Source organism: Stegastes partitus, unplaced genomic scaffold (genome assembly GCF_000690725.1).
Source record: "Stegastes partitus isolate 25-593 unplaced genomic scaffold, Stegastes_partitus-1.0.2 Scaffold416, whole genome shotgun sequence".
Classification (NCBI taxonomy): Eukaryota; Metazoa; Chordata; class Actinopteri; family Pomacentridae; genus Stegastes; species Stegastes partitus.
Window position 1 is genome coordinate 374,771 of NW_007578147.1, and position 16,044 is coordinate 390,814.

General features: G+C 41.5%; 1 protein-coding gene across 1 annotated transcript in view; it reads right to left on the reverse strand.

Annotated features, from left to right (window-relative positions):
- Positions 1 to 15,025, reverse strand: part of sorcs2 (sortilin-related VPS10 domain containing receptor 2) — a 389,051-nt gene extending 374,026 nt beyond the window's left edge. Inside the window, exon 1 of the mRNA XM_008285783.1 lies at positions 14,634 to 15,025. Within this exon, the coding sequence (XP_008284005.1) occupies positions 14,634 to 14,981 (348 nt within the window). The 5' untranslated portion in view covers positions 14,982 to 15,025. The remainder of the gene's footprint in view (positions 1 to 14,633) is intronic.
- Positions 15,026 to 16,044: the final 1,019 nt, after the last annotated feature.

The following is a 16,044-nucleotide window of genomic DNA, read 5'->3' on the forward strand; positions in this document are numbered from 1 at the left end:
TTGCAGCCCCATTTTCATTCATTCAAATTAAAATCTTAACGTTGAATGAATGAATACTTGTGTTTATTTATGTTTAAAAGCTGTTAAATTGAAAGAGAATTTTGTAACATTTATCATTGTTGGTAGGTTGTTACTTGTGTCATAACCAATCAGATGAGCAGGACATTGCTCAAGATCACAGAGTGTTATGTTAGATACTGTCGCATACTGTGACGTCAAACTCCGTCTCCTACTGTCTAAATGCAAACGTAAAGACCAAGTTTTTCCAAATCTCTACTTTGGATATGATCGTTTTCTGTGACTTGTAGCTTCATTTAAGTGTAAAACAAAGGCCCAAACGCATTGAAATATCTCCGTCGTTGCTACGTGTAAGCCCCCGTGGCTTAGTTTGTATGCAGCATGGTTTATTGCCACAGTATGTGATCCATCATGATGGTGTTTAATTATTGTTAATTGTGTCCTGTCACGTGACTTGCAGTCTCATGATTTGTTCTCTTTTTAAAAATCTGGTTGCACCTGTGCAATTTTCACTGCCCTGAGGAAGACGCAGTCACGCGTTGGTGTTCCAATAAAATATCAGCAGACTAATTTGTGTGCGTAGGATTTCATTCAGTTTTTTGTTGCAGAGCAGAGTGAACTATTTTACACTTTTAGCATAGACTAATGGCTGTGGCTGAATTACTTTTTGTTGGCTCCCATGTTTGTTTTGGTCTGAGATGCTCGTGCTCTAGCAACATCCAGTGCTTCGGAATGTCACATACATGGAAATATACAAATGGTAAAAAGAAGCCAAGACTGACCATCTACAAAAAACAAATGGAGGTAACACTTTGTCAACTCAAAGCCATGTTGCACTTGTTATGCTCCTTGTTTAGGAAAATATTAACAAACCACAGTTGATAAAACATTTGAAACTGACGACACACACTGTGGTAATAATCACAAAGTGGTACAATCTAAAAGCACAATTAACAATATTCACTTTCCTTCTCCTGCAAAGCACATATTAACAATTATGGAGTCACTTGTAGTTATTTTAGAACAAACCCCTGTCAATTCACTGTTAATAAAAATCTAACACGTCTAAGTCTGACACATCCACAAGCGTGCTTCTGTACATTTCTAAATTTAGGTTAATGGTGTTAGGATATGATAAAATATAGAAATAAATATAGAAATTATGCCACCAATTTGTGTATTTTCTGTGTAGTTTTCATAACCAAGGGCACAGGCAATGCATTTCGTATCCGTATCTATTTTTCAGTTGACGCCTTGCTTCTGTGGAAGACTCCATGCTGTTGTTGTGCAATTGGCTTAAGAGGGAAACTGAAAATACCCAGGTCCCCAGTGAGAGGTGGAGTTCAGATTTAGGGGGGGGGGGGATTGATAGAAAGTGGGAACAGCTCAGCGCCGAGGGAAGAAGATCCAATCTCTAAATGTGTTGCTGTGAAGGTGAAATACTGGAGAAACCCCGCTGGGCTGCATTTCACAACTCTCTGAGGGGCTCTATAGGGAGAGCTTTCCCACTGCTCCTATAGCTCCTGCAGGCAGGGACACATCTCGAACCACCCCCTCACAAATACATAACACATACATTTATTTTTTTCTTCTCCAAACCCAAATACAGCATTTATATATCTATTAGGGGAAAATTGTTAACTACAATCTCGGTTATTTTAACACTAGAGTTCGGTGCTTTTACATATAAACGAACATCAGATTCAAGCTCGTAAAATGACTTCACGCATTGGTGATTATGCCTATGAGATCCCGGTAAATCTTTTCCGTATTTCTAGTGTTGTGCAATTTTGTTCACTGCCAGAAGGGGGAGTACAACAATTCTGCACTGGAGGTTTTTATGTTCAGTTAAAGAAACATTTTATTATTAACATCATTGTCGCTAGTAGTGGGGAGAATAAAGAACATTATTATGCTATTCTTCAAAAATTAGTGCAGTTCAAAATGTAACGCATGTCTGCAGGTGCCATAACAGGAAATCAAAAAAGGTTCATCAGCCCGGGGTCATGAATACCCTTGTGAATTTTATTTTAATCTGCTCGTTAGATTACAGCATGTTCTATTTATGCAGTTGACATGTTGGCCTAATGGTGGCACTAGAAGTGTTCTCACCAGGCCACTGTAGTAACCTCTGGAGAACATGAATGCACTTCTGTGACGTCATAATTCTGGCCCGAGTTGAATGCTGAAGAGTTAAAAAGGATGAGGATTATCTTCTGAAGAAAACAACGTGCAGTGATAACTTCATGGCAGTCTGGGTATTAGAACAGGATCAGTCCTCTCTACATAACTACTCTAGAAAACGTCAGAAGTTTTTATCTTATGGGAACCATGAATATAAGTTTCACATTTCATGCAAATTTCATGGAAATTATGTAATTATTCTCAGAGATTCCCTGTCATGGACGTTGATCAAAGAGAGCTTTGGGCCTAACGGCGGCACAGGTCGACAAAATTATAAGAAAATTGTCCTCTGGGGACCATGAATCAATACACTCAGTTTAAATGAAATCTGGTCAGTGCCCATGTAGTGATCTGGCTCTTGCCTGTATAAATGTCATACAGACTAACATTAGAATCCAACAAAAAAAATAAAAACAAGATTAATTTCCTTTGTTCCTGAAAAGTTCACGTTTGGATTTCACCTGACAATCTCAATATGTCAGGCATATATTTGTGCTACAGCTATATTTAAAATATGCAGGACCTGGGAGAAGTGAGAAGCGAGGGGCCACTCTGAATTCAGATCAGCAACCAAACCACTGGAAGACCCCGACAGGATTCCAGTGTGGGTTGCCAGGGCAACATGAGCAGGAACTTTCAACCATGACAGCCAAACTGCACAAGACGATGGGGAGAGCACAAAGCAACAGGGAACGTGGGAGAAAGGGAAAAGAGAGAGAGAAAAAAAAAAAGGCCCTCTGTTTACAGGGACAAAACTGGAAAAACAATGAGCGCATGCTGGGTATATTTTTGCACCGTAACAAAGGAATGAAAGTTGGGAGAATGTCTGGGATGTTCAAGCAGATGAGGGGCTTTTCTTGTCTGCTGCAGCTTGCCAACTAGTTGTTTCGGGTGCCGCTTGGTAACCAGAACACTCCCCCTCCCTCCCCTCAGCTCCATCACACACGGCACAAACACAAGCACTGACTAACTTTAAGCGTTTCCTGCTTGCCAAGCTAAGAGGACAATTTAGGCAGCGGAGACGAAAAAGAAAGTAGCTGGTTAGCGACAGATCACACGCAATCCTCAAAACACATACGGGGATGCAGGAATAAACAGACGACAATCTCTCAGCCCAGTCGCCAGCGGCCTCGGAACAACCTGTAAGACAAACAAACGCTGCTTTCATTTTGCAGGCTCGGCAGCGCGGTTCCACCTGGCATCACTAAATGTCTAATTAGACACTAGCAGTACAGTAGCACGCCGCTTCATGCACTTTCCCAAGGTCTCGCTCGCGAGGCAACAATGGCGTCGACGCGACAAACGCTACCTCACCGCCAAGTGGCAAAGAGCGATCCGGTGCCAACTTCGAGGTCATGCTAGGAGGAGGGCTTTGGATGAAGATCTTATCGACGGATGAGCTCCATTATCTGCTGTGCTTTTATGTTGCAGACAATTAACTCGCCATTGTCGTCCACGTCAGCCCTTGCCAGCAGACAGAACACAGATATATGCATGACTTGCTTTAGCGTCAGGACTATCAGCTTTCTGCTGTGCCAGGTAGCCTGATTACATTCCACTGATATGGGATTTGGAAGCTGCTTTGAATTAGACATTTTTGTGCCAGAGCATGTTTGAATTTAATCATCTTAATGGCTGAATTATCCAGAAAATTGCAAAAAAGAAAAATCTGTTTACTCACAATTTGTTTATCCTTTCATACATCTTCACCCTACTTAGATCATAATAAAAACCCACCACTGACATCGAGAGTAATGACACTCCTTGGTTAGTGTAGAGTTAATGTGGGAGGAAGGCAAAGTAAATCTGTTGTGAATGGAAATTCATGACCCTTAGTTCATGATACATGACAGATCAAAGGAAAAACTTTGGCCTTTGACGCCTACATTGAGGATCTTGTGGTTTTTCGTGATGCCTTGGTTTTGGTCAACTTGTCTCTTTAGAAGTGAACTGAAAGAAGAAACTCTCCGTCTTCTATCAGCATTTTAAGTAATATGACGATACACAATCAGGTAGAACATTTTTTGACCCCAAAATGTAAAGATACTGATATTTTTTCAAACAAAACATCATGTTCTTAATGGAATACATTTTAAGTTTTCCATTAATGGCCAATTAACTGCTGCCTTAAGATTGTGAGTTAACACCACTCGGTTCATTAAATAGGTCAAAATCATCTTATGAGTAATGAAAGCATAAACTTGTTGGGTTAAATTAACTGAACTAAGAAAACAAGTTGAATAAACTTAAGATATTAAGTTTAATCAATTAGTTGCACAAAAGTGGTTACAGACAGATTTGCTTTACTTTTTTTAAATTTAAGTTTGTTTGTTTTTTACCCCTAGTTTAACACTAAGTCCTTTGAGCCACAGCTGTTGAAGGCATTTTTTTTTTTATAAGAAAGATATAGAAAATAAACAATAAGTCTGCATAAGTCTGAATTTAGAACTAATCTTTCTCATGGTAAGAACTGTTCCTTACTTAGTATGAAAGAAATAACCATACCATCCAAAAACAAGAGTCTTCGGGGAGTGTTTAACTCTCTAACAATGCATCCTGGGAAGTCTGCTAGTTTTATTTCGAATAAACTTAATTTATTAAGTTGAGTAAACCCTCATTCAATTCATGTATTTAGCTTTTAAAGTGGTCGGAAAACGAAAAATTACACATTTTAGGTTCAATTAACAAAAAAATTAGCTGGTCTCATATATTTAAATTTCATAAACTAGGAAAAATATGTTGAGTTGATGAAATTCTTGAACAAAGTCAGAAAGGGTTTCCTTCAACTTACGTACAATCATTGGTAAATACTTTAGTCCAAAGTAGCACAGACATATTTGCTTCCATATTTTGTATGCAAAAACACTGAGGAACAAGCAAAACAAATTACAGATGCAATTCCTTGACATATAATAGTATTATTATGTTGCTAAAGTGGTTTAGTTAAAATACAGAACAGCACTTTTCAGTGGAGCACTGTTTTATCTGCATTTCAGCACCCTACTGTATTGACATAACATCGCAGCAATATATCTTTCAAAACCCTCCCAGTGACATAATGCAGGGCAGGAATGAATCATCCCTGAGAGGAAGCTGTCCAACGTCGGGGAGAGACGCTCCGACACGCGGCGCTCAGACGTGTCCTGACGGCCATGTTGGTTGGCGAGCCGGTTGCGGTGGTACTGTACTTTGCTATTTTGGAAACTGTGCAGGATTCACATTATAGAAGAGACAGACACAAGTCGGATGATTTACAGTCTGGGTTTTGGAGTGTCTCTTTAAGCAGGATGAACGAGGACAGACAAGATAAATGACGAGAAAGGCTCTCCTCACATGTGCAAACAATTTTCCACCGCAGAACAACCAGGGGCCAAATGAACTGTCTGTTCAGTATGTGAAGCGTGAACAAATGCCTTTCACATTAAGTCAGGACCCTGGAGACCTAGATAGACTGTGTGTGTGCATGAGCATTTGTGTGACTGTAGAGCATGGATGTGCATGGCTACAGCTTATATATATGTGTGTGTGTGTGTGTTTATACACCTGCATGAGCCATGATTTAACATGCAAATAAAGGCGAGCACCTTATTATAAAACATTATGGCTCCCTCTAAATACTCCATTTAAATTCAAACAATGCCGTGTTTAGATTAGATGTAGGCTGCAGGCAGATAATCCTCGGACCTTATTGGCTAAATCGATGCAATCCGAAGGTGGTGTAAGCAAGGTAGCTGGAATGTGGGGGTTTTGTTGGTTTGCTTATTTAATTGTAAACCACTTTCTTTATGAATATATTTCACTTTGCCAGAGATGGTGGGCAGGAGGGGAAGATGAGGGTTAAAGGTGGTTAAAGGTGGGCTGAGAAAGTCGTTAAGGAGAACAGTGATGATATATATACCTGCTAAATATGCTGACGATGATTGTGTGACAGTCAAGAAGCAGAGGAGGGGAACAAAGACAACTTAAAGCAGCCATTTTTGTCACTGATGCGGCTTTAATCCTGCAACTTTGGCGAGCGTTGCATCATTTGATATGTACCAAAAAAGAAATAAAAGGAGGAGGCGGCCGAAGCTTATGTGGAGGTAGTTATGCATCCCACAACAATACACTATATCTACACACAATACATCTCACTACAGACAAGTCAGCTTACAGTATTCTCTCTTTTTTCTGTGTTTTTCTGTATATTCTGTCCTTTTACTATTTCATTTAACAGAAAATGTAGTGTCGTATTTAAATCAGGCTTTTGTGGCTCCTAGTTGATGCGTCTCACTGACCACTTTAACACAACCAGCCGACTTTTTAGGCTAAGCGACATGTCCTCATGTTTTCCCCAGAATGAATACAATGCTTTAGCCCTTTTCACGCCTGAGATGCTTAACGTTGCTGCTTCATCGACCTCATGATATTTATCACTTTTTGAATTGCCCTTACACCCTGATCAATCCTGTCTCCATGTCAGGGATCATTTATAAGTGTAATTCTTGAAGTTACTGCTGTTGTGCTGTGTGTAAATGCATGCGTTTCTCTTTCTTTAGAGGTCCTATATGGATCCTGCTGCTGTCTGATTGATGCTGCAGGTATTTCATAAACTCAAAGAAAAGGCTCCTACAAACATCTGGAATTCATAACAAGACCTTCAGCTCCTGCTAACATTTCGTCAAAACACGGATTTTATTCATAATTGATGAGTCTCATTAATCTGACCTGTTAGTCTCTGTTTTCATCACAGTGCAGTTTTTTTTCACAAACGTTGTAATAAATGTGAAACTGTAGTATATTGCTCGCACATAACCAATCCATGAATGTGATGGCACGCAGTTCAAACTGGTGCCATGTTACGGGGATGCCTAGTAAGATAGTTGACCTTTAAGTAGGAGTAAAAGGGGCTCATTCAGACATGAAGCCAACATGTTCTTATGCCGTCAGATTACTGGAAAGAAGTGCATGTCTTAAAGGGCCTTTTGATGATTCCCTAACTTCTGACAAAGCCTAACCCCAAGGTCATATTTTAGGAAATTCTTAGGTTTACAGCCTAATATCTGAAACATTTACAACTCTACCTGATGTTGAGTTTGCTACTAAGGTAGAAAACAGTAAAAATATTTTATACATGCTTCGCATCTGCATTTTAGCTTCAGCGCTGTGTTAGCAACATGTTAGCTTTTAGCTTGAAACAGCTCCAAACACCCATCCATCATCTATACACTGCTTAATCCTCACTAGGATCGCGGGGGGCTGGAGCCTATCCCAGCTGACTTAGGGTGAAGACAGGGGACACTCTGGACAGGTCACCAGTCTATCACAGGACTACACTTAGAGACAGACGACCAAGCACACTCACATTCACACCTACGGACAATTTAGAATCACCAATTAACCTCAACATGTTTTTGGACTTGTGGGAGGAACCCGGAGAACCCGGAGAGAACCCACGCTGAGAACATGCCAACTCCACTCAGAAAGATCCCAGGCGTCCTACCCGGGAAGCTGCGAGGCAACAGTGCTAACCACTGAGCCACCTTGTAGCCTGCAAGTCCAAAGAAAGCCTCACAAATGGGAATTGAAGTTGTACATCCACTGGCAAGACAAACCAGCAAGTTCACATGCATCATCACAGGTTTACGCCTAGTTTCCAGTATTGACATCTGTCCTGTCAGCTCTCAAAAGTGGCCAAAACTTCGTTTCAGCTTCTCACTGATCAGCACATCACCACACCCTGATTACCTGTATATACTGTGAATGTATACTATGCATGACATAAACATCAAATGAAAAACAACACAGTGTGTTCTTCTTTCTCTGTTCATGTTAACAAGGATGGTAAAATGTCACCAGTCGCTATATCAGGCAGCTGTTTCAAAGCCAACCAGAAAAAGTGATGCATTTTAATGTTTTTTCGATTATAAATCCTTGCAGGTTTATAATTCCAAACAGTCGGTGTTCTTCTACTTTTACTTATTTCCACCCAGGAGGGCTCTTAAACCGGGAAGTGGCAGAAATTACCCACAATTCCCCTATGAGGGTAGAGGGTAGGCCGAGAGTTTGGACTGTCAGCGCCCCTTTTGCCGCTCATTAATCACTGAGGCTACTGTGGGACAGGCCGCCAGGGATCAGCAACACACACAGGCATGCAAGTACACACACACACAAATGTAAAAAAAAAAAAAAATGTGTGATCGCAATGCCAATGCGTAATCTGTCTCTGCACGAAACAAATCGATCCACGCAAAATAGAGAAACCCTATTAAATGCTGAGGGGCTGTTTCCTCGCCGATACAGATGCACACATCAGGGACACGCATGCAGACAGTGATGCTGTTCATGGAGAGGGGACAGAAATAGAGAGAAGACGAACACGGCTCGGAGTTCCCTCGGGCTAGTCAACAACTCAGAGAGAGGACGGAGAGGGAGGCACAAAGAGAGTTCTTTCAATAGTGCTCTTCATTCAGAGAGCTGGTATCATGTTATACAGCCTCATGTTTCTTGGTAGGATGTCTTCCAGGGCTCACTAACTCCCATGCATGTTTATGTCTCGTTGTTTTTAACATTCTAGATTCCTTAAATGCCCTTGAACGTGTGACCGTCGCAGACTTAAATATATTAAAGCTTCCAATGTAGATTTTTTATGGGACTTTTCAAACTGTTCTTATGACCTTATAAACTCTCTTTACAGAAAAACATGACAGTCTTGGGGAAATTTAGTGCAGCAAATGTGTTGCTTTTAGTCCCTTTATCGCAGCGTTTTTAGTTCATGTCAACACAGGGCGTCGCCAAAGAGAGACATTTTTAAATCATACACAAAAGGAGCTTTTGAATTCCGTTGATTTACCACTTATAGTTTGCACATGACAGAAGCAGACAGCACATGCATACACCATTCTATTCATACAACAGGTTACGCTTTTTCGTACAGTTGCCCCTCATACCAAATGCAGAAAACCACACGGTGCTTCCTGCCAATGTTTCTAAAAGCCTGTGACTTTCTACTTTTTACAGGATATAGCAGGTGGTTACAGGTTGGTCTGTAGCACAGTGTCGGTGTGATTATTCCTGAGATGTGCCGAGCGCAGAAAGCGCAACTAGCACGGGTCTTCTGGAGAATTTAGATGAAGCATTTGTTTTGAGCGCCATTTGTTTTCCTGGCACATGTGCAGTCGGCACGCTAGCAGTACGGACAGACCTCTTGGTCATAAAGTTTAGGGTGCACACGAACATCCATTTAGCGGTCAACGTGGACACTGGCAGACTTGGGTATATAGAGACATTTACATCTTGACACAGGGACATAAAAGCTTGAAGTGGCCTTTAAGGTCAGTTTACTGGTCTCACATTAGATTGTTGTTGTTGTTATGCTACTTTCTGTCACTTGGAAAACTTAGCTCCATAAATGAACAGTAGGTTATAGCTACATATTCTGCGCATGCATGTTGCTGAGCATGAATACTACTACTACTACTGTCCTTGTAGCATATTTGCTAAGTTTGGGCAGACCTCTGTGTACTTGCAAGCACCGAAAGTATAACGATAGGCTTCCCCAATATGAATTCATAGCAAAACTTGTATGTTCCAAACTGAAAAGTCATTTCTTGAGTTTCATGACTTAATGCAGTTGCTCAGTTGTCATGGAAAGCAAGTTAATGGTCGTGCAGTTGTGGCAATTTTCTGGGATTTACATCTTGGTCTCTGCTGTTTCAGTTTTGACCATTTGTTTTTTAATCTGTCTCTTGCGAGTTCTTCAATTTTAAGAAAGTGACAACCTTCTACTATATCTTTAAATAGTGTCATTCACTTGTGAAAGAATCTATATTTACTGCTGTGAACCTGAGTCGTCTCGTGTTTCTTTGGAAAAAAATTTCTGCAAATTAAAATTGATGAGTGAACAAAACAAGGACATTTTAGATGACTTAGGTCTCCCAACAGAAAGTTATTTGGCAGTTTTTCCTTGAATATTTGAGGGGAAAAAAATACAATTTTCTTATTAATAATAACTAGTGATGGTTATATTCAAAAAAGAAAGGAATAAAAGAAGCTAAATTATCATCACAATTACCGTATTAGTGCTACGATTAAGTTTAAATACTGCATTTGAACACTTAGAAATGACTAAGCCTGTGTAGATAAGGGAATTCCTTCAGCCTGAAACTGCGTGATAAAACAAGGCCGGCGCCTTTTTGCCTCTTTGATATTTATTTAATGAGAGATGTAGCGCACATGCACATTTAATATGTACAATTACAGACACATAATACGCTGCATAATAAGCAGAGCGACGCTGGATTTTCTTTCCGACTTATGTTCTTGGAAACTCTTTCATAGCGGTTCTACGGTTCATGAATATTATCGAGGAGCTGCGGCTGTGACCTTTAACATGTTCAATATTGGATTTTTAAATGCTGATGATGTAGAACCTGAACGGAAAGCAGGTGCGTTACTGTTGCGCTTGTTGTATTTTGATCTGGATCCCACCTCTACTTATTTTTCCATTTTCACAGCCTCTTACACACACATATGTGCACGCTCGCTGCTTTTCAAACACACCTCCGGAGGTTGCCTGAGGGAAAGCTCTTTTATGCTCTGAGCCATCAATTGACCAATCAAGGCTTGCCAAAGTAAAGCGACTGTAGCCGCTGCAGGGACAGAGGAGGGAATAAACAAGAGCTGCTTTCAAAAACACCACTTTTTCTATGAAGCTACGTGAACAATTCACCCACTTGTCAAATCACTTTGTGGTCTAGTAAGAGGTGGAAGTCAGCCAGAACACAACCACATCCCATATAGCGATGTGGTGATTACACTGAAGGCCCACAAGGTAGGCAGGAAAAATGTATGTTTTCAGAAATCCTGATGTATCCAGGTGGTTTCTATTATGTCTCTGATGACCCATCACCGTGACAGATGTGACAGCGGAAGTCCCTCGCATGGCCGACCCTTTAATCAGGGACTTACATTTGGAACCTGGAAGACTCAAAAACGACATGATGAAACAAGCGAGGAGGCATAGATTCATTTATGCCTTCCATCAATCTGGGCGCCGCTCATAAATGTCAGCCATAGGGAAATTGAATGGCACCATTTGTCTGTGTTTATTAGTCTGGGATGAACTCAGTCTCGTCGACCTTTCAGAGTACATACCCACGCCAAGTTAATTGAGGATAAGTCAAACTTGGAGTTCCAATGGCTGGCAGAGCCTGAGCGAGAGGATCCCTACGGACTCATCGCCTCGGCTAAAAAAAAAAGTGAAGACAGGGAAGTTCATCACAAGAAAGGCCGGAGTCCATTGGGAGAATGTCAACTTTTTTTTTTATTACTTAAACGCCCTGCCTCAAATGCCAAAGTACTAGAATCCCACGAGTCATTACTGAATTGTGGTGCCTCGTCCTCGACTGTGACTTTGGGCTGTTTGCTTGAGCACATCAAGATGCTCAAACCAGAATCTGAGCTCAAACTGAAATTACAAATAATGATCACCAAAGATTCAGCATCAAACAGACTCCTGCACACTGTGTAAAAATGTGAATGCATTTATTTGTGATATGTATCAGGTTAAGCGTTTGTTAAGAAGAGAAACCATTCTACTGAATGATGATTTTTATTTACATACAGAGCCTTTTTTTGGGAACATTTAATCCTTGGAGGTTGAGAGCATCCACATTATAACATTTTACCATAAAATGTTTATAAAAAATTGTAATTCAGTAGAATGATATGTTGTTATGCCTTCCTGTACTATGTGGGCAATGCTTTTTGGTTGCAGAGTTACAGCTGCTCCCTACTCAATATAGTTTTTCTTTGCAATAAAATATCTGCCAGATGAAGATCCAGACATTGCAAATAAATGTATTTTTGCAAGTTAGCTCATGTCTAGTTAGGTTCAAGGTCTTTATTTATCACAAACACAGTCATACATGGTATAACGTGCAGTGAAATGTTTTGATAGATTAGATTTGTTAGTTAGATCAGGAGTCTGTTTGCAACTTTTAGATTTGCTCAGCCCTCTCCTACGCACCTGTCTCTTTAAATAAATGTGCAAAGAAGAGTTTCTTTGTTAAAGAATCAGTTGAAATATTCTAATTGCATTGATTTATGACCTTGTTTGACTCAAAATTGTAATTATTTTTGCAATAAATGCTCTTAGATTGGTGTTCCCCAGGTGATGTGAAAGTTTTGGTTACCTGTGTTAGTGAGCACGAAAAATTAGCTCCTCCAATCACATCAAAGATAGCTGAATTGCTAAAGCTGTTAGCTGCTGTGTAGTCTTCAATTATATTTTAGTGTAGCTTAGCTTACACGCTAACATGCAGAGTAAAAATGCAGTGAGTTTTGACAGTATGGGTACAAAAAAGAGGTGTTTCTTTCCGTACTTTGTAAAACGGGAAATATTAATATAATATTTAGGAGAGCGTTTTATCGTCCAAAAAGAAAGTTTGAGTAAGAATCTCTGCCAGTGTTAGCAAGCAAGGCTAACTGGTGCTTTTTTAAGCAATAAAAGCTAAGCAGCTTAGCCTGCTAGCTTACAGTTTGTAGGTAATATACAAACAGATGAGCACAATGGGTCCTCACAAGCAATGAATGCTGTCAAGAGTCAGACAATTTATTAAAAATTCATGAAAATTAGCCAACACTCTGTGGGTTCGATACCAAAAATCTGGAGGAAACATGTTTGTATCGGCTCTCAGAAGTTGTCAACTGCAAATGCCCATTTGGAGGCTCAAGTCACAGTTTTAATAATTATCTCAAAGGAATAGTGTCTTTTTTTTTTTGCAAAGTGAACACACACATGCAATAGCTGCAGCACCATGGTCGGCCTTCCATATTTCTGTCAACTTTAAAGCTGCAAGCTTCAAAACTTGACAATAAACACAAACACTCCTTCAGGACTCATTTGCATTCAGATCGTGGCATCTCCCACCTCTCTCATGCAGCAAACGTGAACGTACTGCGCTGAACATCTCTGCCTCTCGACATTAAACGCATTATAAGAAATCCCGGAGCAGCTTTAAAATTCACTCCATTTTCATCAATAACCCGATAAAAAGTTGTTACCTGCGACTGTCACATTATTTACTAGATCAAATCTGGCAAATTTGAGGTGTTTCATTACCACATCATTTTCTCTTTTAGATTTTTTTTATTTCCCCCCAGAGGTGCCTGCAGCCGCTGCCAGAAAAAAACAGCAATGTGTTACACTGACAAAAAGCCTCTGATTGCAAGTGATGTCCCCACCAGACACCACCATTCAAACCCCCCCCCTGGCGTCTGTCAATATCCATCACAAAGACTGCTCTTGTTTACATACTGAAACTGCTCTCACTTGACTGGGCCCTGAGGAAAAATCACTACAATAATAATTCATCCAGCCCTAATTATACTTTATTTTGTTTCACTGACAACATGGACACTTAAATATCCTAACAGGAGCTGAGTCTTTGTCTCTTTGGTGGATGTGGGCTGAGTGTAAATGCTCGTTTTGCCTCTGCTGATATCACTGGTTAATCAAGTGGGACTTATTTCTTGAGATATCTGCACAACATCTGTCTAATATCTACTCATGTGCTTCTGTTTGCTCAGAAACTGGCGGTAAAGGCATACAAAAAAAAAAAAAAAAAAAATCAGGCTGCTGCTTCATTTGAGCCAAATCGCGTTTCAAACCACAAATAAACAAGGCGCTGCAAAATTCATGGATAAAAAGCTCCATCAATAATTCAGTCATTGGCTTCGTGTGACTAAATCAAGCACCGGGCTGGCTGTCTGTCTGAGTGCGCGCTCCTCGTCCCTCCACGCTGGCTCCGTGCGCTCTCAGACGCATCCTTGGGACTTCCTTGTCAATGTTATGGAACAGCGAGCGGTTATAATTCCAAGTGGGGTCAGGGGACCTTCCCGAGGTCACTAATTGAACATTTAATGAGTTCAACCCCCTCGGATGAGACATGTCTTAATTTTACTGCAATTAAAAAGAAATGGGAGTTCATACAAAGGAGCCAGGTGGGCCTCAGAACAAGTTTGAGCGCAGAGTAAACAGACAATAACAAGACGCTCGTGACCCTGGGCCACCATGTGATGTCATGGAAATCTGCTGTAACATGGACATCTCTAGGGGCCCCTCATGTGAAAAGGTTTTTGGTTTTTTTTCTTAAAGTCGAGGTGCTTCAACAAATCCCGGAACCTTTTAACATCCACCGCGCGTCCAGGTGGAGCACCTGGATGCGTAAAAAGCCCACCGTGCCGCCTCCTCTCTGGGAGCCGCGCAGCGAGCGTCTGCAGCAGCAGCAGCAGCCTTCTGCGAGAACAATAACTTGTTTCTGGTGATGTGCGCTGTGGCTGGAGTGATGGATGGTGGTAGGTGACAAAGAGGGGAATGGTGGGGATGGTGCATGAACCAGCGGATCGTGACGGGACGGGACGGGACGAGGAGGGGATAGGCTACTTACGCTGCTGTTTTCTCCTGTCCAGTGGACCATCGCCTGGTTGTGGGTCGCATCCCCTTTGAGCACGAACGAGCTGCTGAGCAGGGACATTTGTTTATCCCAGGACAGCGCTCTCCTGAAGCGGGGTGAGCTCCCCGCGCCTTCCTCATCCACGTCCGTCTGTAAGCCCGGCGGGGAGCCTCCTTCTCCGCCGCCCATGTCAAGCGTACGATCCTCCCCGCCGCGCCGGTTTAAAGCCCCGCTGCTACAGCGCACGGGTCCCGGCAGTGCCATCCAGGCCGAGGTGGTCAACAGAAAGACGCAGAGGTGCGCAGCGGCTGAGACCGGTTCTTCAGGGCGCAGAGGTGCCATGCTTTGCGCCGTAGTAGCGCCCGTATCGCGGAGACTGATGGAGAGACTGCTGATGCTTGTGGGAGATAGATAGGTGTATACTGTAAGCCGAGGGAGAGAGAGAGAGAGAGAGAGAGAGAGGGAGGGATGGAGGGAGGGGAACTGGAGCGAAGGCAGACAGTGGGAACAACGTGGACGCGTCTCCGTGCCAAGAAAGAGCCACAGGACGGCGCAGCGGTGCCATCTGCTGTCCTGTAGCTGCACCGTCCTGCCACTGAACTTCATAAGATATCACCACATGAGGAATTCAGAGGTGCACACTGTGGGCTATTTCTATCATTTTTAAAATCTAATATTCACGGTCCATGCTCAGGAGGCACGAGTTACTCAGCTGCTTTGGCGCGCAATCGTCTGGGGGGGAAATATGATTCTCAAATCCATAATTTTCTCACAACACTGTGTGCATTCGTTGTTGCTTTCAGTCAGAATACAGATGTAGTACAACCATCCACACACGATCCAGGGATGCTGTGGTGCCCCATTCTGCTTTTTAGCCGATATCAGCGCAAGAACTGATAATTCATCTTGAAGGTCTGCTCATCCCCAGATTTTACTGCAGATGATCACGGTCTAGTTATTGTTTGACAGGTGCGGGTCACCCTCTGTTACTTCAGGGTTGTAAAAATGCTGTGAACTGTGGTCGCACTGTGCAAAAGATTTTTATGAAGACAATTCCACAACAGTTCCTAATTGGTGATTAATCCTTTAAAGGTTCATGGTGCTACACTGTTAAATAAATAACACCTTTTTTTTTAAACTTCAATGTACAGATTCACCCTGTTTTGTTAAATTACAGGTAATAACAACTAAAATCCCACAAAATATGTATTTGTATTCAGTCACTCATCAGTACTAATATTGGACTTGTGAATGTTAAAGACCTGTTTTGTACAGCTAACAATACATTTGTGACAGATTGAGGATAAACTTGTCTGGCTAAAAACAGATTTTATATAATAACCCAGCAGTCACATCAATAACTGAGTAAAAAAAGCTTTGATCCAGAATCACATTAAAAATTCCC